The sequence below is a fragment of the Neoarius graeffei genome, chromosome 13 (genome assembly GCF_027579695.1).
Source record: "Neoarius graeffei isolate fNeoGra1 chromosome 13, fNeoGra1.pri, whole genome shotgun sequence".
NCBI lineage: Eukaryota > Metazoa > Chordata > Actinopteri > Siluriformes > Ariidae > Neoarius > Neoarius graeffei.
Window position 1 is genome coordinate 62,908,549 of NC_083581.1, and position 24,767 is coordinate 62,933,315.

General features: G+C 42.3%; 1 protein-coding gene across 3 annotated transcripts in view; it reads right to left on the reverse strand.

The window, feature by feature from the left end:
* Nucleotides 1–24,767, reverse strand: part of noc2l (NOC2-like nucleolar associated transcriptional repressor) — a 152,046-nt gene that overhangs the window by 113,312 nt on the left and 13,967 nt on the right. For all 3 annotated transcript variants that reach the window (XM_060938295.1, XM_060938296.1, XM_060938294.1), the window contains exons 3-9: nucleotides 24,500–24,683; nucleotides 19,501–19,617; nucleotides 12,944–13,058; nucleotides 8,316–8,409; nucleotides 8,118–8,196; nucleotides 7,898–8,008; nucleotides 404–517 (exon numbers count right to left, since the gene is read on the reverse strand). In XM_060938295.1, the coding sequence (XP_060794278.1) occupies nucleotides 404–517; nucleotides 7,898–8,008; nucleotides 8,118–8,196; nucleotides 8,316–8,409; nucleotides 12,944–13,058; nucleotides 19,501–19,617; nucleotides 24,500–24,683 (814 nt within the window). The remainder of the gene's footprint in view (nucleotides 1–403; nucleotides 518–7,897; nucleotides 8,009–8,117; nucleotides 8,197–8,315; nucleotides 8,410–12,943; nucleotides 13,059–19,500; nucleotides 19,618–24,499; nucleotides 24,684–24,767) is intronic.

The window sequence follows — 24,767 nt, forward strand, 5'->3', positions numbered from 1 at the left end:
GGTATAACTTGAAAACATGGAACTAATAAACGTGCATGGCTCCAGATGAATATATCTATGGTGTTTATATATGCGCCTAATTAAAAGTAGTTCTGTTATGGACATGGTTAAAAATATTTTGTCCATGTCCATTTAGGCCTGTTTCACCATTTTAGTACTAGTCATAACATTTTAATATATTTCTTTTTGAACGTTTGTCTTTTTTTCCCCCCAAAGGGGTGGGTATCAGCTGATAATATTGGTTATCAGAAATCACAGACCTTTTTTTTTTATCATCATTACTGATGCCAAAGATCCATTATCGGTCAGGCCCTAGTAAAGAAAGTAATGACTGCTGGTTGTCACTGTATGTTCATCGAGTTGTTGCTCCAGTGTTGAAAGTTTGGATGTGGGGCTGGTTTACCTTGAGGACGGTGTTTAGGAACACATTTTGTTTGTGACGGCAGATCTTGTTGATGGCCAGAAAGGCCAGTACTCGCACTGTCTCCTCTCCTGTACTCCACTGCTTTATCAGTTGCTAGAGAGAGAAACAGAGGAAAAAATTTTGTATATGCAATAATAAATAAACAGCAAGAATTCTGACGGTTTATATTTTACTTAATCATTTTAGTATCCAAAACTGCACTACCAAGACAAGCTCCATGTAAACCCCAGTACAGCTCTCCTAGATGCACGATTCATTACTAACCGACTGCTCACAGCAACACCAGGACACAGCGGGGTATAATTTGACTTAAAGGCATAAAGTTCTGTTTGGAATAACATTTCTCCTGCCATTAAACAGAAGAGTGATATCAGAACATGAAGTCAGGTTAATCCTGAAGCAGTCGTGGATATGATGAATGGTGTCCTATGGACACCATTATTTTAAACATTAAATATTGCTGATTGATGATAGTAATATCTGTGGCTTTGAGGAGGGAAAAGAGGGGGTGTGGCTAGACACGTAATGCATTTCGTGCACATATATAAAAAAAAAGTAGCCGAGACTGGTTATGAGTCGACTGAAGCTGTAAATGTGTTTAGACAAGATGTTTTTTTGCTTAAAGTGCATATCATGGGTAAATTCAGGAGCAAGATCAATGTAATTCTCCTATTTTATATTAAACTTTGGTCAAATATCTGTCACATTTTACGCAATTTTTTTTACCTTGCGCAATACCAGAAAAATTCAGTTGAAATCAAGCTATTTGAGGCGAATTGGTCCGCCTCTGAAAAAACTTGGCATTTGGATTTCCCTGGAAACATTGATTTTCGTGATGTTGCGTGCGGGACGCCTCCCTCTGAATCCTACGTCAGCGCTGGTTTGGTTATGAGAAAACGACGTGGTGGTTTTCTGCAAATTTCTTCAACGTTATCGCGTAATTATTAAAATGGGTAACAGATGTATCGTAGGAGGGTGTAGCAACACCAATCTTGATGGGATTAGTACTCATCGTTTCCCCAAAAGACCGGACAATGAGAGAGAAATGGGAGCGCTTGGTCTACACAGGCTGTGCACTGAAACTGTGCAAAGCTCGCGCAGCCTGCTGGCGCTTCCGCAGGTAACGTCATGAATCTGGCTCCAGACTCCCTTGGGATTTTTCCAGACGCATTTTGTTATTTTATTTTTTTCTGCTGTAGACAGATGACCTTGTGCAAAATTACCCTTCTGGATGAGTGTGTAAAGGGACATACTTTCATATAAAAAAAAAACAAAAAAACAAAATTGGTCCAGGATATGCACTTTAAACTCTGCATCTCATCATTGCTGAGGAGTGTGCTCCCATCACCCAATCAAGCATCCAGCCAGAGCAGGTCATGATATATTTTTTACCATATTAACATGCCATTGTGTGTTATGCCTGATGTAAAGACTCTCGTCTCTGCGAGCCTACCACACAGATTTAATACTTGTCATTTTTAGGGCATACCTAACAACGTGTTTTCTTTCTCTCTCCCCCCCATCTGTCCCTCTGAGTTACATGTTGATCCTGGGATTGAGATGCTGGCCTCTTCTGCCCCTCGGACCTGCTTGATCCATCCTGGTGCCCTGTGTCTGGTCGGAGTTTTATCGCCCCACTCCTGTGAAGGACGGCCCCATGAGGACAGTTGAGGGTTATATCTGTTAAAACTGTTAATATTATAGTCAGGCTGTCTGTTGTTGCCCAAATGAGGATGGGTTCCCTTTTGAGTCTGGTTCCTCTCGAGGTTTCTTCCTCATGTCGTCTGAGGGAGTTTTTCCTTGCCACCGTCGCCACAGGCTTGCTCATTGGGGATAGATTAGGGATAAAATTAGCTCATGTTTTAAGTCGTTCAAATTCTGTAAAGCTGCTTTGCGACAATGTTTATTGTTAAAAGCGCTGTACAAATAAACTTGATTTGATTTGATTAAATTACCTATTAATAAAGTCAAGAATGCTGAAAAACTGAAGTCAGGACTGTAAACATAACGCATTATTAGCTGCAACTAAGTACATTATAATATTGAAATAAAATTATATAAACGACGTGTGCATGTGCTCGGTGTTAAGTCACAGTGTGTCATTTTCTCAATTTAAACCACCACTCAAGTTTCGAGAGTGAAGACATTCACGCCTTTGTCTATTCAGCAGCATGTACAAGGGACACGAAGATTCATCAAAGAAAATGTTTTGTTGCTCTGCACCAAAGTCATACAGCGGGTTATTACAGTTCATATCAAATTCAAATTAGGTGGAGTTTAATTAAAAAAAAAATAGCCTCAGTGAGGCTGTAGCTCATACCGGCCACTGCTGTTGTGTGCGAGTTTGAAATTTCAGACGCCCATAAAATCATAAATATGACAGGTGGCGCCACCAACATGATCAGCCATTGCCTGAAGGTTAGAGAAGCAGCCTTGGGCCCAAAGGGTTGCCAGTTCAATTCCTGGAATCAGTAGGAGAACTGTGAGGGGAGTTGAGTGAATGAACAGCACTTTCCCTTCCCTCTGTATCATGGCTGAAGTGCCCTTGAGCAAGGCACCTAACCCCGTACTGCTCCCCGGGCGCTGTAGCATAGCTGCCCACTGCTCTGGGTATGTGTGTTCACTGCTTCAGATGGGTTAAATGCCGAGGAGGAATTTCACTGTGCTTGAGTGTACAAATACAGGTTTCTTCAACTTGACAACTTTTATGCACACCCAACTGGGTAATGTTGTATACAAGTTTGAAAGAAATCCAATCAATCCTGTAGGAGCAGCAGCGATTATTGTAAATTGTGGACAGACGACGATGAGGGACGGACGACGGGTGATCGCATAAGCTGATTCGGCCTGGCCTGTGGCCGGATATTGTGGCCACAAACAGCCCACAATATACAACACACTCCATTTGTGAAGATCTTAAAACTGCATAGAACACATTTTCCAACAGATGTTTAAATCGTCCAACTTGATATTCATCAAGATAGTTAGAACCTATCGGACTTGGCAATTCCCAATACCATCATTCATTCATTCATTCATTCATTATCTCTAGCCGCTTTATCCTTCTACAGGGTCGCAGGCAAGCTGGAGCCTATCCCAGCTGACTACGGGCGAAAGGCGGGGTACACCCTGGACAAGTCGCCAGGTCATCACAGGGCTGACACATAGACACAGACAACCATTCACACTCACATTCACACCTACGGTCAATTTAGAGTCACCAGTTAACCTAACCTGCATGTCTTTGGACTGTGGGGGAAACCGGAGCACCCGGAGGAAACCCACGCGGACACGGGGAGAACATGCAAACTCCACACAGAAAGGCCCTCGCCGGCCCCGGGGCTCGAACCCAGGACCTTCTTGCTGTGAGGCGACAGCGCTAACCGCTACACCACCGTGCCGCCCCCAATACCATCATTCCAAGCCAATTACACATTAATGAAAACTAATTTTTTTAGGTTTACTATTACCCCTTTTCCACCAAATCAGTTCCAGGGCTGGTTCGGGGCCAGTGCTGGTTCACAACTCGTTCAACTTGCGAGCCAGCTGAGAACCAGTTTGCTTTTCCATAGCTCGCGGTGCTAAGCGGAACCATGTCATTACGTCACTGTATACGTCATTACGCCATTGTATACGTCAGTTACGTCGCTACGTTTGCATAAACCTTGGCGCGAATATCGAAGCAAAAACAACACGGAAGAAGCAGCAGCAACAACAACAACAATAATAATAATGGATGACTTCGCGTTTGTACAGCTGCTGCTTCTCGTCGCTTAAAAATGGCGATCTTTCGCGGTCTTGTTATTGTTGTCGGTCTTAACAACTCCGCCCCCCCCGCTGACGTAAGCGGTTCTTTCCTCTGGCCCAGCAGAGAGTTGGTGCTAGCCTGGAACCGGTTTTTCTGGCCCCAGAGCCAGTTCTTTGTCAGTGGAAACAGAAAACCTGGTTCCAAACTAAGCACTGGCCCCGAACCAGCCCTGGAACTGCTTTGGTGGAAAAGGGGCATCTGTAATGCAACACAACTGCTGGCAGTTTGTTAGGAAATCTATATTAAACTTATACAGAGTGCTTAAAAAAATTTTTTATATTATTTGAGATGTAAATATCCCAGAAACTACATAATCTAGGTAAATGAAACTGAACAGGCTTAATGTTGAGCAATAGAAGATTTATTCCTCAAAATCTGAATGAGAAATTCAAAAGGTATGTGGAGTCCAGGAACGATTTCACAAATTTTCAACTTGTTTGACTGTGTTCGAGCATACGCCTTTTCTTTTCCAGTGAATGGCATTTCTATACCTAAAAAGATAAAAACATTAAACATAAAATTTTGATGTTTCCACACATGCTGTTAAAATTTGAGGTCAACTGAATGAGAATTGGCAAAGTTATTAAACTGTGAAATGATATCAAATTTTTTTGAAACACCCTGGATATTATTACTCCTATTTCTTCTTCTTAAAGGGGAACTGAAGTCATGTTTAAACTTGCATTATTTCTTAATTAACATGTTATTCAATTACGTTTTCGGTTTTAGTAACCTTATCTCGTGACTCGTATTGACAACTAATTGCAATTAAATGTTACACTTATCAGCCTATTCGGTTTTTAGCCATGTTGAATTTAGTTCGTTTGGTCCACGGCAGGCGTCGCTTATCCGCACGATCTTCACGAGACTTGTGCGAGACTTTGAAACGTGAAGTGTCAGCCAGGTGTCAGTGCCGCCATTTTGAAAACCGTTTTCCAAACGAAATATTGCACAAAAACGAGTTTAAATGACGATTACTGCCTACTTTTTTCAAACTTTCCTGATTGCTATCAAAACAAACAAAACTTCCGGCTTGATTACATCAGCATTCGAAAGAGAGCGCGCGCGTCTTTTGACAACGTTGGCAGATGTCGGTCACTTTGATTTCTGCTGTACATTTTACTTCCGTCCTACGATGTCTCGCACAGGTCTCGACGAACCTTGTTTACGGCCATCGCTTTGACAAATGGACTGATGTATTACATAGCATATTTCAAACGCTCATAACTTGCTCTAGCAGTGACAAAATAGCGATCAAAAATGCATTCCGGTATTTAATAAAATGAGATAAATAGAATTTTGATTAAAAATTTGCCTTCAGTTCTCTTTTAATAATAATAATTTATTATTATTATGCTGCACATCGTGCATCTTAGAAATGTCTTAAAATATCTTTCTATCATAGTGCTCACCACCAGATCGGGCACCTGGGAGAAGCAGATCACATGTCTGGGCTTTTATTTTATTCATATTTACCCAGCCAAAACTGAGCAAAATAAAGTCCAGCCAAAAAAAAAAAGTCATTTAACTTTCCTGCTAGAGCAACGTGTCCTTGTAGTTAAACATATCTCAAGAAAATAAAGCAACTATGCAGACTTAAATATCATCTTTCACATACGATGTGAAGACAGAACACCACATCTCACAGCTGACATATTCAACATTTTTGTCCAAGATACAAATGCAATGTACGACATGATCATATTCTTTTATTCCTCTTAGTTTGTATTAATGCACCTAACTAGCTCATACTTTACTACATGATGTTAGCTACCACATTTAGCCTCGTCAGTTATGGCCCTTTTCCACTACCCTTTTTCAGCTCACTTCAGCCCGACACGGCTCGCGTTTCGACTACCAAAAAACAGCACGACTCAGCTCGCTTCAGCCCTGCTTAGCCCCTAAAACTCGCACCGTTTTGGAGTGGGGCTGAAGCGAGCCAAAGCGAGCCGAGTGAGGCTGGGGGCGTGAGCAGACACTCCCCTGTGCACTGATTGGTGAGGAGGAGTGTCCTCACATGCCCACACACGCCCCGCGAGCATGCTGGGATCTGTAAACACCGTAAACCCGGAAGAAGAAGAATTACGAATTACGAGAATTTCTGAAGCCTTATGCGCCTCGCCTCATCTATACGCTCTTGCCAGTATCTGTTGGCGTTGTCGGTGACAACAAGCCACAGAACCAAGACCAGCAACACTACCGACTCCATGTCCTCCATGTTTATTGTTTACTATTCGGGTCGTGAGACTACCGCTTAAAAGATCACTGATGTCACTGTTTGCGCTGCTTAACGACATCACGTGACGTCCACCCACTTTCGCTAACTCCACCCAATGTGTCCACCCACTTCCAGCCAGCACGGTTCAGCACGGTTGTAGTCGAAATGCAACTCCAACAGCCCCACTCAGCTCAACTCAGCCCAACTCAGCACGGCACGGCTCAGCCCAACTCAGCCGCATTGGTAGTGGAAAAGCGGCATTAGGTTACTGAGCAACGAAAACACGAGACAGAGCAACACCCTGGAGCTTTTCCTTGTCTCGTGGGTCAGATAAATAAATTAATGATTTGCCCACCCCTACTGCATGTATGGAGCACTTGCATGTGACGTCACAGCCGATCCAGATTGTGACAGACGCCATCTTGTCGGTCAAACGCCATTTTCCGCCTTCTACTTCTGCTTCTATTTCTACCTTTTCTTCTGGAAAACTCTACTATATACAATTCTATTACAACGGCTGCGGCTACAAGCTCTCCCTACCTGTGCACGTTTTTTGTGTTTTTGTGTGTATTTTTGCGTGGTGTTCGTCTGTACCGGACTTCAATATCCACTACAACCGTATGGACTTACTGGACATTGGTTTCCAGCAGAAAATGACGGTTTGTAGCGATTTCCATCGCATGCACAACATTCCAGACGAGATAGCGAGACCAGCGGGGTCTCCGTGGATTGTTATCGGAAGCAAAGCGAAGGAGGCGGAGTCGGGAGCGGAAGCAAAAGCGAGGCTGCAGAGCCGCCTGGCCTGTTGACTAAGCTCAGAAAACAGCCACTCAAATATCCACTGCTAAACCTTTACCTCTCCAACGCCAGATCCATGGTAAACAAGACGGACGATTTGGAATTACAGCTGGAATTACCTTATTCTATTCTATAATTGGCTGGTCAGTGCTATACTCAATACTTAAGTGACTTACCCGTCCAATGAGGATTATTTTCTTGTTTACAAGATGCCGCGGCTGACAAATCCTGAATTTCTGTAAAGATAACTGTCCAGAGATTTATAAGCACGCAGTGCTTCACCACTGAACAGCGAGGGAAAGTTAATGAGGTAATTATACACGTCTGGGTATTCCGCTGGCAGTTCAATATCCACTGACACGGTCGTGAAAACTACGTCCGGTAAGCCATAAGGGTCACTAATCTGTAGATCGTTAATTTTAGACACATATCTAGTTATCTGTTCATTAGAAAAATGAGCCGTGTAGTCCGTCGGTTGAAATTGATCCATTCTGTACACGAGTGCAGCAGTATTCAGCAGTGTTTTTTTACCGACAAGATGGCGGCTGTGTACTTTCCGGTCACGTGACTGCAAGATCTCTATGCATACACTCACATTTCACACTAATAAACTTAGGAGAGGGGGAAAAAAAAACCCGAGCACTCTCACCTTCAGTAAGTGTCGGGTCTGTTTGGGCAGACACAGGAAGTGGAGCACCATCTGGTTTGCATGGCGGAGTACAGCAGCGATGACTGTGGACTGGGTGAGACTGGAGAGCAGCTGTGAACAGTCAGATTTCAGAGCAGATATCAGCATGTTAAACACTGCAACAGCTTGTGTGTGACTAAAAGGACAAACTTCAAAAAAAAAAAGCACAAATGATACATACCTGGACAAGTCCACTCAGGTACATTTTGACATCAAGCTGATTCTTCTGCCACCTGGGACTTGATGATGGCAATATTAATCTGGCAAAAGTATATACGTTTAAATCGGGTGATTTTGTTATTAAGCAAAAATAAATACTATTAAAAAGAAACCATGATAGAAACATGGCTTGAGATGATCAGCATGCAGGTGCCCTTACTTTTTTTTATCTTTGTCTGGAGCTTTGAAATTTAGCATTTTGTTTAAAGCAGCATGCATGTGCTTTATACAGAACAGGACCAGCGTGTTGAATACTGGAAAAAAAACATTAAACAAAGAAACAAGCATTTTATTTGACCGATTCTGACTTAACATCCAGTACCAATCACGTTTGGACACACCTACACAGAAATATTGCTAAAATAAGAAATATCATATCATGTCACTCCACAATACAGACAAGAGTGTTCTGAAAGCACAATATCCCCCGTTGGCAACTATGCCATAACTCTCGTAAAACGCAACTTAATTGAACGAAATTGCAATATGCATATTACAGACATATCACAAAGAATCCTGTCAAGTTTCGTGAAATTCCTCAAAAAAAAAAAAACTTGTGACAGTAGTTGATTTCAGAAGGTGAGTACGCTTTCCGGGACGGACGGACGAACGGACGTTGCCATGATATAATCCCCCTTCGGGCCTTTCGGCCAGCGGGGGATAAAAAACTAGCTTATGGTTTTGTTACTTTTAGGTTGGATTATTGTAATGCCTTACTGTCTGGATGTTACAGTAAGTGCATAAACAAACTCCAATCAATCCAAAATGCAGCAGCAAGAGTCCTTACTTGAACCAGAACCCCTATCATTACATCACCCCTGCCTTATCTACACTGCATTGGCTCCCAATCAAATTTCACATTGATTATAAAATACTAATAGTGAACTATAAAGCACTGAATGGTCTCGCAGCACAATACCTGAGCAAACTTCTGGTCTTTTATGACCTGACACACCTACTTAGATCAAAAGGTGCAGGCTATTTGTTGGTACATCAAAAAAATGAAGGGTACAACAGGAGGTAGAGCCTTCTCTTAGGGCAGGGGTGTCAAACCTGATCCATAAAGGGCCGTGTGGCTGCAGGTTTTCATTCCAGCCATGCAGCAGCACCCTGATTTGGCTTATTCAATCAACTGACACACCCACCCTTTAATCAAGGGTGGGTGTGGCTGCAAGTATTTGACTGTGTGAAGACAGTTCAGTTGATTGAATGAGCCAAGTCAGGTGTGCTGCTGCATGGCTGGAATGAAAACCTGCAGCCACAAGGCCCTTTATGGATCAGGTTTGACACCCCTGTCTTAGGGGGTCATTTCACCGAGAAATCTTCCCAGAAGACCGAGCTGCGATCGCAGAGCGTGGCTTGGTCACCGCAGGTCGTACGCAGTCGATGGTTGACCAAGGGTTGGTCACGCCTTGGTCTTCTGTGGTTGCACGTGGTCGAGGAATGGTCTCCCCGACAAAGAGATCGTAGCTCAGTTTTTGACATGTCAAAAAACTGAGCCTCGACCTAAAAGTCGCACAGAGAGCGTCGAAAGAGCGAACTAAGTCGAGGAAAGGATGCATTGGTCGAGAGACAATCGAGGCTAGAACGGGGATGAGCGATGCTCAGTCTTCTCGAGCGAGAACTGATTGCGCGCATGGTTGTGCTGCTCGGCCCGTCCTCGACACTCACTCGATCCGTGCGATCTAGCCTCACTCTTTTGCGATCAAGCCTCGCTCCGCACAACCTGTCCCAGACATTCCCTAGACCCGTACGCTCCCTATTCTTCCCATGGGCACGATTGGATTCTAAAGAGGATTAAAGTGCGACCTTCTTCAACCAATAAAGATTGAACATCGCTTAAGTTGCGACCTACCTTCGCCTAATCCTATTAAAGCTACGCATACTGGATGTCATATAAATAGGGCGCATAAATAGGGCGCATAAAGAGAATTAAGGTGTGACCTACTTCAACCAATAAAGATCGACCATCGTGTAAGTTGCGACCTATCTTCGCATAATCCGATTAAGCTACGCCTACTGAAGTCATATAAATAGAGCGATTGGGTCCATGTTGCCCCTTCGAAGGCTGGTCAAAAACTGATGGGTCGGCCACCGATCGCCGGGCCTTTTTATACGGTCACACGCAAATCCGGGAGACCGTGACAAATTTGCGTGTAGCTCAGGCGAGAATCTGTCTAGAAAAGATCGAGAATTGAGCGTACGGGGGTACGTTGCAACTGGTACATAGCTAGATCGGCCAAGATTGAGCCTTGATCGGCCGAGGTCGCGCACTTGCGAGGATAGATTGCCGAGAGATCGACTCTATGTCGCAGATTGGTCAAACAGAACGAGCCTTGGTCGTGTTAAGATCACATCAGATTGAGTGGATAGACACAAGTAGAGCGTATGTAAAGCATCTACAGAGCGTATAGGACGCAGGTAGAGTGTACACATCGAAGGTCGAACGAGATAACATCGAACATAGAGCGTACACAGAAAATGATGGGTTTAGGTCGCACGGATTTTGCCCGAGACTATGGGAAAACATAGCTGCGATCATAGTCACGTGCGATTTTTCCAGATCGTACTCGGTGAAATGAGAGGCTTACAAAGCCCCACAGTTATGGAACAGCCTTCCAAGTAGTGTTCGGGACTCAGACACAGTCTCAGTGTTTAAATCTCCATTGAAAACAGATTTGTTTCGTCAAGCCTTTTGTTAAAGGAGTAGATCTGGAGGGTTCTTGGGCATAAGTGTTTCGATAAACTGGAATGTGTGTATGCTGTCACCCCCACTGGCTGGCTGCTTGATGTCCCAGGGGTCCTTCATGTCTGTTTTACCTTCCGGCTCTCCTTTTTAGTTATGCTGTCATAGTCTTGCAGGAATCCCTGCTTGCACAATGTGCACTGTTCTTAACCATTAGGTGACAATGGGCAGACCTGACAATGTGTTTTTCCTCTCTCTGTCTCTTTGTCAAGTTACACGCCAGAGATTCCTGAGATACCAGAGATGCTGAGGTCTCCTGCTCTTCGGACCCGCCTGATCCATCCTGATGCCCTACTTCTAGCTGGAGTTCTCATCACTTCGCTCCTGTGAAGATGGTCCCATATATACAGCCCCTGATCCATCATGATGCCCGACTTCTGGCTGAGGTTCTCATCACTTTGCGCCTGTGGAAAATGGTCCCATATGGACAGCCTAAAGATACACTTAGAAGATGGCTCTGGACACTTAATACAAACAGATTCACTACGATGACTGAGGACTACAATTGCCATGATCTACCATGAGGAAATATTTATAGAACAGCGTTATTTAAAAAAAAAAAAAATCACATAATTCTCAAGGTTTCTTCCTCATGTTGTCTTAGGGAGTTTTCTCTTGCCACCATTGCCTCACGCTTGCTCATTAGGGATATATTTAGGAATAAAAGTTATTAATTTACATGATTAAAAGCTTAATTTTTTCCATAAAGTTGCTTTGCAACGTCTATTGTTAAAAGCACGATACAAATAAATTGACTTGATAATCATTCATAGGTTTTTCTGTATTTTGACTACGGTCTACATTGTACAACAATACTGAAGACAGGGGTTTTTCTAGAAAAATTTAGTATGAGGGAGCTCACCATGGCGAGGGAGCGAAGCGACCGGGGGGGGATGGTGCCGGTTGTCCGTCCCCCTCTCCGCCGTGCGAAGCCTTTGAAAAATTGAGGCTACAATGGGACATTCTGAGGCTATCTGAGAGGGAAATTGGAACAAATTGTTTGTCAACATTGAAAAAGAAAGAAGTAATTATCTTTTGCCCCGGACAGTCTTTGGCTTTCTTCCGTTTCGTGCCGCAGGATGACATCTTTAAATGCCCAAGTGTCAACAAAAACAACTCGTGAACTACTTGTCAAAAGCTCCCGCGCCGGTGGGTGAAAGGTCATTCAGTCTTGAGAAATCTCGCTCTACAAGTCAACTGACCTTGTATGTAACCCATGTCAAATCTCGCGAGAGCAGCCGCGACAAGTAAAGAACATGGCGCCTCAGTCTGGAAAACGCCAATTCGGATTGTTTTTGCACCGTCTGGCGGTGTATCTACTATGATTGGAATATTTTTGGAGTAATTATAACGTATTTGATGATCAGACACATTGTCATGTGGTGTTGCTGGGATGTTTTCACGAAGAAAAGATCGTTTTGAGAAAGATTGCATGTTGTGCAGTAGCATATAAGTGCATGGCCTAAGTGTGACTTGGGGTTCAATCGGCATTTCGGTAAGAGGGCGCAGCGCCCCTGTTCCCCGGTTTAGACGAAAGCCTGCTGAAGACATCAAAACTATGAAATAATTCCATATGTTATATGGTAAGCAAAAAAAAAAAAAAAAGTTTCATATTGTAGATTCTTTAAAAGTAGCCACCATTTACGTTGATGACGCTTTGCATGCTATTGGCATTATCTTAACCAACTTCATGAGGTAGTCACCTGGAATGCTTTTCAATTAACAGGAGTGCCTCGTCAAAAGTTAAAGTGCAATTTCTTGCCTTATTTGTGCGTTTGAGCTCAAACATTATGTAGTAAATAATAAAAACAGTAAATAGCTTGATTCCACAACTGTAGTAATCCATATTATGTTAAGAACTGCTCAACTAAGTAAAGAGAAATGACAGCCATCATTATTTTAATACAGGAAGTGTCCCCCCCCCCCCCCCCAAAAAAAAAAAACAAAAACAAAAAAAACCCACATTAAATTTGAAGGCGTGTCCAAACTTTTGACTGGTACTGTATAATGTATACTACATGTCATTAAAGCAAGGCATTTACCTGAACTGTCATCCACAGTGTAGCGACACTCTATTTCCTTGTTGTCTTTTGTAACTGCCACTGCAGCTTTGAAGGCCTGGGTGATGTCCCGGATCAAACGTGCAGTCGGCTCTTTCTGCAAAACAAGCAAACAAAAAACAGCCTCACTGAAGCTGTTGCTCATACTGGCCACTGTTGTTGTACGCGAGTTTGAAATCCGATCAATCCTGCGGGAGGAGTAGTGATTTCTGTGAAATTGCACATGACACCTGTGTAGCTGCATCCATGGCAGGCGGCGCCACCTGGTGAACAACTCTTGTTGGAATATGTCTTTAGAGTCTTCTGGATGAGTTTCCGTGAAAACATCCTAGCAGTTTACGAACAGTAGTGTTGTGAGACGAGTCACTCAAAATTTTCAAACACCCATAAAATGTTAAATATGACATGTGGCGCCGCCGTCTTGACAACTTTGATACATACCAACCTGGGGAACATTCCATATGCGTTTGATCAAAATCTGATCACTCCTGTAGGAGGAGGAGTGATTTTCGTGAAATTGCACATGACCCTTCCGTAACCTCATCCATGGTAGGTGACACCACCTGGTGAACAACTCTTGTTGGAATATGTCTTTATAGTCTTCTGGGTGAGTTTCAGTGAAAACATCCCAGTAATTTACAAAGAGTAGCGTTTAATGTGACGAGTCACCCAAAAATTTCAGACACCCATTGTAGCGAAGCGAGAGAAGACACCTTATCCTGCCTTGAACCCAGGTCTGCAGGATACCAAACCTGCACCCTGACGACAACAACAACAAAAAACAAACAAACAAACAGGCTCTTTGATATGGCAGTCAGAGCACATTCAACTGTAGTGACGGGCACGCCATCACACTGCCCTCCCTTTTGGGAGGCACACCCATGCACACAGGTGTCCCTCACGCACCCCCCAGCCATACTTCTCTCATACCAGGGTGCCCCACACACTCATGCTTCACCCATCTCTGGGGTCCCTCGCACAGGGGCCACCTATCCAGGGGCACACCTTCAACAGCCTCCCGGCAAGCCATCCCACTTCTGACACCATCTGTAGCAAAGCAAGAGAACAATCACCTTACCCTGCCTTGAACCCAGGTCTACAGGGTGCCAAACCTGCGCCCTTACCACAACACCAAAGAGCCAGGCTCTTTGATATGGCAGGTCAGAGCACATATTCAACTGTAGTGATGGGCATTGCATTACACCCACAAAATTGTAAATATGACAGGTGGCGCCACCATCTTGACAACTTTTATGCACACCTACCTGGGGAACATTGTATGTGAGTTTGACCAAAATTCAAATCAATTAATGCTGTAGGAGGAATAGCAATTTTTGTAAATTGTGGATAGACGACGACGGACAGATGACGCGTGATCGCATACACTCATCTGGCCTGGTCTATGGCCGGATGAGCTAAAAAATTATAAAAAGTATGATGTCCCGTCCATCCATCATCTGTAGCCACTTATCTTGTGCAGGGTCGCAGGCAAGCTGGAGCCTATCCCAGCTGACTACGGGCGAAAGGCGGGGTACACCCTGGACAAGTCGCCAGGTCATCACAGGGCTGACACATAGACACAGACAACCATTCACACTCACATTCACACCTACGGTCAATTTAGAGTCACCAGTTAACCTAACCTGCATGTCTTTGGACTGTGGGGGAAACCGGAGGACCCGGAGGAAACTCACGCGGACACGGGGAGAACATGTAAACTCCGCACAGAAAGGCCCCCGTCGGCAGCTGGGCTCGAACCCGGACCTTCTTGCTGTGAGGCGACAGCGCTAACCACTACACCACCGTGCCACCCAAAAGAAAGAAAGAAAAATAAATAAATAAATAAATAAATAAATACTGCTGTGGTATAAAGGAACAAAACACACTTTGGGATGTGGAAATACGCATTTTGTTTTTTTTTTATAGATTTGTAAAGTCACACATCCTTGTGCACAACAGTGATCAGGAGGTCCATCTCGTATTCTTTGAATCTTGTATTTTGTTTCGAGAACATCGGGCTACATTAGCCGACACATTATTACATCCCTGTATTCAGTCAAGTATAGTTTAACAGTCAAATGATTAAAAATACAGGTTACAATGCAGCCCACTTTGTGATTAGATTCTAAGCCAAGACTACACAACACAGCCTGAATTCTGTATATTACACTGTACTGTAGTTTATTTACGAGACACTTACTAGAAAACACTAACATGCAATGTGCAGCAGGCAGAAACGTAAGGTTCTGTCATTATTAATGGTGTTAACTGATGAGGGGAATAAAGGAAAAAAATCCGTTCTGAATGACATGCATACAGTGTCTTGCAAAAGTATTCATCCCCCTTGGTGTTTGTCCTGTTTTGTCACATTACAAGCTGGAATTAAAATAGATTTTTAGGGGGGGGGGTTAGCACCAGATTTTGGTTTGTGTCACAAAAAAAATGAATACTGGGATGAATACTTTTGCAAGATACTACTAACCTTTGTCATCAAGACCGGATCTTCAGTGGCGGCAAATTTATTTTATAAAGAATTTTCACACTAATACAGCAGTCCTTATCAGCTTCTAGATCACTGACGAGCCAGGCTGAAAAATGGTGAGAGAGAAAAGAAGGAGCTAAAAGAGAAAACCGGACCTGAAAGCGAGACAGCCTTTCGATTTCATAAAGTCGGTGAAATTTAGCTCCCTCTGAAAATTTGGTCATTGTGATACAACCCCGATTCCAAAAAAGTTGGGACAAAGTACAAATTGTAAATAAAAATGGAATGCAATGATGTGGAAGTTTCAAAATTCCATATTTTATTCAGAATAGAACATAGATGACATATCAAATGTTTAAACTGAGAAAATGCATCATTTAAAGAGAAAAATTAGGTGATTTTAAATTTCATGACAACAACACATCTCAAAAAAGTTGGGACAAGGCCATGTTTACCACTGTGAGACATCCCCTTTTCTCTTTACAACAGTCTGTAAACGTCTGGGGACTGAGGAGACAAGTTGCTCAAGTTTAGGGATAGGAATGCTAACCCATTCTTGTCTAATGTAGGATTCTAGTTGCTCAACTGTCTTAGGTCTTTTTTGTCGTATCTTCCGTTTTATGATGCGCCAAATGTTTTCTATGGGTGAAAGATCTGGACTGCAGGCTGGCCAGTTCAGTACCCGGACCCTTCTTCTACGCAGCCATGATGCTGTAATTGATGCAGTATGTGGTTTGGCATTGTCATGCTGGAAAACGCAAGGTCTTCCCTGAAAGAGACGTCGTCTGGATGGGAGCATATGTTGCTCTAGAACCTGGATATACCTTTCAGTATTGATGGTGTCTTTCCAGATGTGTAAGCTGCCCATGCCACACGCACTAATGCAACCCCATACCATCAGAGATGCAGGCTTCTGAACTGAGCGCTGATAACAACTTGGGTCGTCCTTCTCCTCTTTAGTCCGAATGACACGGCATCCCTGATTTCCATAAAGAGCTTCAAATTTTGATTTGTCTGACCACAGAACAGTTTTCCACTTTGCCACAGTCCATTTTAAAGGTCTCACTGCATCGTTTTTTCATTAATTGTGCGGTGGTCTCTAGTATGAATGAATGCCCTGTGAGCCGGTTTTGGTGGAAAAAAAATGCTGTGGTTCTCCTGTTTCAGGCTGTTCTAGTTTGGTGGAGGAGTGGGTGGCGGGAGAACGAGATGATTTCAGCTCTTACTCATTAATATTCATGACATGTAAACGTGTTACCTCTGATTGGCTAACAGCAATCAGTAAACATGTTACCTCTGATTGGCTAACAGCACTGTGATGCTACCTCCAGTGGGTCAGAACAAGCGGATGTGAGTGTCTTTGTAAAAACTGTCTTGATTGGCTATTATGGTCTCGACATCGATGTTTTGACCAATAACAATGTAGATAACACAAATTTTACATCACATTCAACGAGATTTAAACGAGACTAAAGATGGCGACTTACAAATAATGTGTAAACATCGTTGGAGTTAATAAAGTTTGAACAGCATGAAGGAACATACCCCAACCCCCCCGAAATTAATAAAAAAAAAAATTCTCAACGGATTTGGCATAATATAAAAAGGTCGTTTTTTACTCAGAAAAAGCGGAAATCTGCCGAAAAGCGGAAAACTCTCATCCCTGCCTAGCTTGTGACCATGTCATGCATGCTAACGTGGAGAATATGAACATGCTATTTTGTAACAAAAACCTTCGAACAAAAAGTTCATGTTTTACTTCCAGCTTGTGAGCTGGTGGTCGATCGTCTTGACGGTACAGATCCAAGTATTAAAAACAACCTCGAAGCAAAACCACTACTGAAGGCACCGAAGTTTGAAAAGTCACTGTGGTTGAAATGATCAGAACACTACTAGCATTGCATTATACTTCGCTGGTGGTGTTCCAAAGATAAATTCCAAACATTTCTTCTTCACCTCTTCTATCTTGGGCAAGAAATGCAACGTTGATGTGTTACTGCCACAAATAACACAGGCACGAACTTGTTCAGGCATGTTTTCAACTTGCTGTTAGGTCCTCTTTGTTAGCTACTGACGAGATGGGCTCTGCCATCTCTCCTCGTACTTAAATCGAACTTTCTTCCTGTGGGCGGTCGCAAGCCAAGGTGGGCAAGGCCATGAATACTAATTTTCGAAGTGACGCAAGTTCGTAGGGCTTTTTCAGATTCGCTCGTTTTTCCGACTATTTTCTTTCATAAGCTAATACAGGGAATGGGAGTAGAATTACATTTTCACATGCAGCATGTATATGCAACTCGGAGTGAACTATGGTATTTCAAAAAGAGCCAGTATTAAGCGTTTTTGGTGGAAGGGCACCTTTTAAATGAGCCTTGGCCCAGAGAAGACGTCTGCGCTTCTGGATCATGTTTAGATACGGCTTTTTCTTTGAACTATAAAGTTTTAGCTGGCAACGGCGGATGGTACGGTGAATTGTGTTCACAGATAATGTTCTCTGGAAATATTCCTGAGCCCATTTTGTGATTTCCAATACAGAAGCATGCCTGTATGTGATGCAGTGCCGTCTAAGGGCCCGAAGATCACGGGCACCCAGTATGGTTTTCCGGCCTTGACCCTTACGCACAGAGATTCTTCCAGATTCTCTGAATCTTTTGATGATATTATGCACTGTAGATGATGATATGTTCAAACTCTTTGCAATTTTACACTGTCGAAATCCTTTCTGATATTGCTCCGCTATTTGTCAGCGCAGAATTAGGGGGATTGGTGATCCTCTTCCCATCTTGACTTCTGAGAGCCGCTGCCACTCCAAGATGCTCTTTTTATACCCAGTCATGTTAATGACCTTTTGCCAATTGACCTAATGAGTTGCAATTTGGTCCTCCAGCTGTTCCTTTTTTGTACCTTTAACTTTTCCAGCCTCTTATTGCCCCGTCCCAACTTTTTTGAGATGTGTTGCTGTCATGAAATTTCAAATGAGCCAATATTTGGCATGAAATTTTAAAATGTCTCACTTTCGACATTTGATATGTTGTCTATGTTCTATTGTGAATACAATATCAGTTTTTGAGATTTGTAAATTATTGCATTCCGTTTTTATTTACAATTTGTACTTTGTCCCAACTTTTTTGGAATTGGGGTTGTACATGTTTATTTCTGTAATATCTCACAAAATATCAGGCCATTCTGTAGCTGGGAAGTTATTTAATTTGAGGTGATTCCCGAGCAAAAAACGTGCACGAAATCGCTCGCTTCGTACAGTCAAGCAGACAGAGGAAGTCCGTGTGCGCATGCGCAGGTTTACCTTGACCGTGCACTGACAATTACATCATTCCATCACTAAACAAACAGCTGATCACACCGAGGTGCTCGCTGACCGCCGATATTTATTAGTTTGGTCCTGCGTTTCCTTTCCTTCGCAACATAACGTCTTTTCTTCTTCCTCTCCGTTACTGTAGTCGCTTTCATGTTTCATTCGCACACTCACGTCCTCCATTTTTCTCTCCTGTTTCAAATTTGTATCCCACAATGCTTTGTGCAAATGAGGAAAGCCTGTCACGTGATTCATGACGTAGTATCTTGAATTGGGTCATGGTGAAGCAGGAAGAAATAGCGGAGAATTTAGGGCCATGTTTTTTTAAATTGTGTAAAAAAATCTATTTAAAAAAAAATAATAAAATTGGAAGTCTGTGATTCGAATTCAGTAGCTTTCGATCCACTAAACAAAAATAATTGGGTGTCTGGAAAAATTCTTTTTATGACCTACACTTGAAAAATCTGAAAGGCAGTCTAGCTTTAACTGTTGAATATTCATTGTGACTGTAATACCAATGTCATGACACACAATGAGTGACACACAACCACCAACTGCTCAGGAGAATAACAAAAACACAGTGCCAGAGGCACATCGCAAACATTTTAATATTAACTCTTGTAATCATATTTAACGTATTTCAAGGTGGGCTTAAACATAACAGACAAACGCATGATAATATGATATGATAATGAAACCACATTCATGAATAAAACTCAAATGCATTAACACAAAGACCACTATTACCTTCAGTGCCTTTTTCCAATTCTCGACCATCTTAGCTGTGACTTTTGTGGTCTTTTTGGCAGATTTTTTTGCCGCCTTCTCACCTTTCTTATCCACTTCCTCATCCGAGCTGGCAACCTGAAATCACAGAGAACTATTGGGTTAAAATGAGATTTTACTATTAGTCAACACAACATTGAAAGGACTGACACGGAATTCTCAGATCCACTAAGATTACTCTAAAAACTAGAACAGGGCTCAGAGAGCAAAGACCTCAGCCAAGGACACTTTACACGGTCCAGGATATGAAGTTTGTCTTCGACGGCATCACATCTCAAACTGCTATTCACATGAACACACGTGGCGCCATTAGGACTAATCACCATGCACCCAGGGCTCGACATTAAGGACTGCCTGATTGCCCGGGGCAAGTGAAACATGTATTCGGGCAAGTGGGATATGTCCTCGACATGCTCGACCGGGCAACCTGGAATGAGCATATATTACGATCTAGCACCACAAAAATTAGACTTTTTGATCTTTTATTTCAGTTCCCAAAAGCGTCTCTCACTACGTATTCGCCATTATGTCTTGGCTGTTTTCTTAGTCTTGGTTTCATTTACTGCTTTGCCAGTTATTTTATATACCCCGCAGTTGTAGCATGGTACGCATACTGTTTATAGACCCCTTGTGCATGACATCACGCATCACATGATAATTACAGCTGGGGTCAGACAGACACTGTCTTTCATGCAAGCAAGGCTTAATCCGTCTTCAATACGGTTAATTTTTGTGCTGTTTTTGCTTGTTCAAACAGAGAAATAGATAAAAGGCATTACCGTCTCCCCGCTATCAAGAAAAATGTTAACAAATAGAAGTAAATGCTTCAAGAACAATGAGGAAATGAGTGGTTACAGAATACGAGGAGAGGAGCTCAGCCTGAAAACTCCAGAGAAATTCACGATTGTATTTAAAATGCGTTTTACAAAAACAGAAAGTCGGAAGTGAGGATGGAAGAGTTTGTTTAAGAATCTTGGGGGGGTTTTTTTTCTGCTCGCATTTGAATTAGCGCCTTCATGAAAGTGTTTGACTTTCTTACAGGTGAAGCAGCTTCCTTGTTTGAAACCCAGATTGGTTTCAAGCAATTCGGGCATAAAAAAAAACTCAACAATGAGCGACATGCGCGATAAATCCTGAAAGAACAGAACAGAGCAGAGAGAGATGGAGCTTTGTTTCTGTTATCAAAGGAGTACAGTCCTGTGCAAAATATTAATATATTGTGTTTTTTAATAATATGTATCATCCACCTCTAGGTTTATTTAAAAAAAAAAAACGCGCTGTCTCAGGACGGACCAGCTGCACTGATTCAGTTACAGGTTGCCAGGTCTGTATAAAACACCCACAATCTACACACTAAATTTTAAACTCAAACATTATCCTGTCTCATGACAGCATGGGTATTTTTTCTTTAAATCTAGAGGAAGATGATATTTAAAAAAAAAAAATAAAGATATATAAATATTCTCAAACACAGTACTGTTCAAAAGTCTTGATACCCTCATTTTCTTCATATAAACTTTGTTAGATTTCTATTTTATGATTTCTACATTAATGAACCTACAGTCTGAGAGAGTTCTACACAAACACACTGAACTTTACAACAGCTGTATGCATGTGAAATGGAAATAAATCAACTAAGACAGGAAAAACTATTCTGGATAAAACGGTTATTGTCAGTTACAAGTAAAAGTCAAACGTAACCAAGAACCAAACTTAATAATAAATGATCAATAACTAAACTTCAACTCAACGTGTGATCTTCATTTTATGTTGCAATTCACAACTATTCTATGGTGTTCCTAACAAAAAGTAGTACTCGCAAAATAGGGGGAAGTGATAATGTTGGGGGACAAGTGGAAATTTAGTGGGCTTAAAAGTTCATGTCGAGCCCTGGCACCTGTTCCAAATTAGAGCGCAATCACAGCGCACACTTATAAGGACTCTCTAAACGCACAGACTTTGTGAAGTATATGTGCTAACCCTTTTGTCTCATGTTACCAAACCTTTCGTCGCACTGTGTCGATATTCTGGTTTCTGACTCCGTTTTGGATTTTGCCCTTTGTCTTTGATATCTTGTCTGTACCTCACTTGATTTTTGATTGATGATTTGGATCTGTTTGTCAGCATGTTTTTAAATCAAACTCTTCCAGCGATTACAGCCATCAATTGCCTGCATTTTCTGGCCAAGTTTACATTAGACCGTATCTGTCTCATTTTCTTCGCGGATGCACTGTCCGTTCACATTAAAACGCCGGGAAACGCCGGGAAACGGGAATCCGCCAGGGCCCACGTATTCAACCCAGTTCGTGTTTGGTCCGGTGCTGTGTAAACATTGAGGATACGCGGATACGCTGTGCTGAGCTCTAGCTGACGTCGTCATTGGACAACGTCACCGTGACATCCACCTTCCTGATTCGCTGGCGTTGGTCATGTGACGCGACTGCTGAAAAAAGGGCCCGGACTTCCGCCTTGTATCACCTTTCATTAAAGAGTATAAAAGTATGAAAATACTGCAAATACTGATGCAAATACTGCCCATTGTGTAGTTATGATTGTCTTTAGGCTTGCCATCCTTCCACTTGCAAGTGGTAAGTGACGCGCATGCCCGATATGCACTGGGATCACACACACAGCGGCTCAGTCCCGAATCACTGCTCGTGCGCTTCACTCGCGCGCTCTGTGAGCTGCGCAGGGCCGGAGTGAGTGCGCACCCTCCAGAGGGCACTCGCTGTTCAGGGCGGAGTGATTTGGAGCGCAGGATGCCTGCAGAGCCGAGCCACTGAGAAATTTACACATTACACATTTACACATTTCAACTTACGTGCCGTCTAATTAGCCATGTGATTAGCGTATCCGTGTATTGGCATTGCTGTGTGCACGCGAATCGTGTATTGGCGTTGCTGTGTGCACGCTAATCGTTTTTAAAAACGTTAATCTGATGATCCGCTGATACGGTCTAATGTAAACCCCACCTCTGACAGACAGAGAGTACCGTACGTTTACGAGTAGCCATGACAACAGTGCTTACAAAGTAAAGACTCAAGTAAATCTGCTTTTAGCTTGTAAAATAAAGCTCTTTTAAGGGATTATTTGAAGTCAACGATTGCTGTTCTCGATAACTGTCAGTGGTTGATACCTAAGTGAGTCTCTTTAAGTCTTTGTTTTACGGCATTAACACGTATTGTTAACTTGACTGAGGACTTGATTACTTATTGTTTGTCTCTAGTGGGAAGAGGGGCGCATGGCTCAGTGATGTTTTTTGAAGACTCTGACTCACTGTCATTAAAGTGCATATCACGGGTAAATTCAGGAGCAAGATCAATGTAATTCTCCCATTTTATATTAAACTTTGGTCAAATATCTGTAACATTCTGCATTCTCTGCCATTTTTTTTTTACCTTGCGCAATACCAGAAAAATTCAGTTGAAATCAAGCCATTTGAGGCGAATTGGTCCGCCTCTGAAAAAACTTGGCATTTGGATTTCCCAGCAAACACTGATTTTTGTGACGTCGCGTGCGGGACGCCTCCTTCTGAATTCTACGTCAGCGCTGGTTTGTTTATGAGAAAACGACGTGGTGGTTTTCTGCAAATTTCTTCAACGTTATCACGTAATTATTAAAATGGTTAACAGATGTATCGTAGGAGGGGTTAGTACTCATCGTTTTCCAAAAGACCGGACAATGAGAGAGAAATGGGAGCGCTTGGTCTACACAGGCTGTGCACTGAAACCGTGCAAAGCTCGCGCAGCCTGCTGGTGCTTCCGCAGGTAACATCACGAATCTGGCTCCAGACTCCCTTGGGATTTTTCCAGACGCGTTTTGTTATTTTATTTTTTTCTGCTGTAGACAGATGGCCTTGTGCAAAATTACCCTTCTGGATAAGTGTGTAAAGGGACATTCTTTCATATTAAAAAAAAAAAAGGTTTTAGTAACCTTATCTCATGACTCGTATTGGCAACTAATCGCAATTAAATATTATACTTATTGGCCTATTCGGTTTTTAGCCATGTTGAATTTAGTTCGTTTGGTCCACGGCAGGCGTCGCTTATCCACGCGATCTTCACGAGACGTGTGCGAGACTTCGAAACGTGAAGTGTCAGCCAGGTGTCAGTGCCGCCATTTTGAAAACTGTTTTCCAAACGAAATATTGCACAAAAATGAGTTTAAATGACGATTACTGCCTACTTTTTTCAAATTTTCCTGATTGCTATCAAAACAAACAAAACTTCCGGCTTGATCACATCAGCATTCGAAAGAGGGCGCGCACGTCTTTTGACAACGCTGGCAGATGTCTGTCACTTTGATTTCCGCTGTATGTTTTACTTCCGTCCTACAATGTCTCGCACAGGTCTCAACGAATCTCGTTTACGGCCGTTGCTTTGACATATAGACTGATATATTACAGAGCATATTTCAAAACACTCATAACTTGCTATAGCAGTGACAAAATAGCTGTCAAAAATGCAATGCTATATTTAATAAAATGAGGTAAATAGAATTTTGATAATAAAAAGTTTGCCTTCAGTTCTCCTTTAACATCAACAAGGTTCCAAATACAGCCATGTGTGCACTCAATTAACTCCTAATTATAACATTTGACCAATCAGATGCTTCTAAAAGTAATTAAATCAATCTACGAGATCTTTCAGACTGTTTAAAGAGACACTGTATGACCCACTGGATTTCTGATATGGTGAATTAAAGCTGAAATAAATCCGTCTCTGATCAATTGTTTTAAAACGACCGTTGATGTGAACGAAGTCAATGCCCTAACTGACTTGCCAAAAAAATAAAGTACAGTAACAAGAAATGGACGGAGTTATGAAAAACAGATTAAATATTTAGCTGAGATGCATGTAAATATTTTGCCTCAACTGTATATAACAAAATACTATATTCCCATAGTGTCCTGCTCATAATCTTTTCCAGGAGAGCCATCTACTAAAAAATAAGGACGTACCTCCAGGTGAGATGGAAGTTTGTGGTATTTCTCTTCCTCGTCATCCTCTGAACTATCCGTGTCATCGAAATTCAGAAGCGTCTGGTCGTTGTCCTGCAGAAACTTGTAGAACTCTGGATCCTTGTCTTTGAGCCTTGAAAGCTGATCTTTGTGTTGAGATGCTTTACCCTTATTTTTGACATTCCTTTAAAAAAAAAAATGCAGAATTTAGAAATCTGCTGATATGTGCCATGACAAATAATTTATAATAAAGAAAAAAAAATATCGA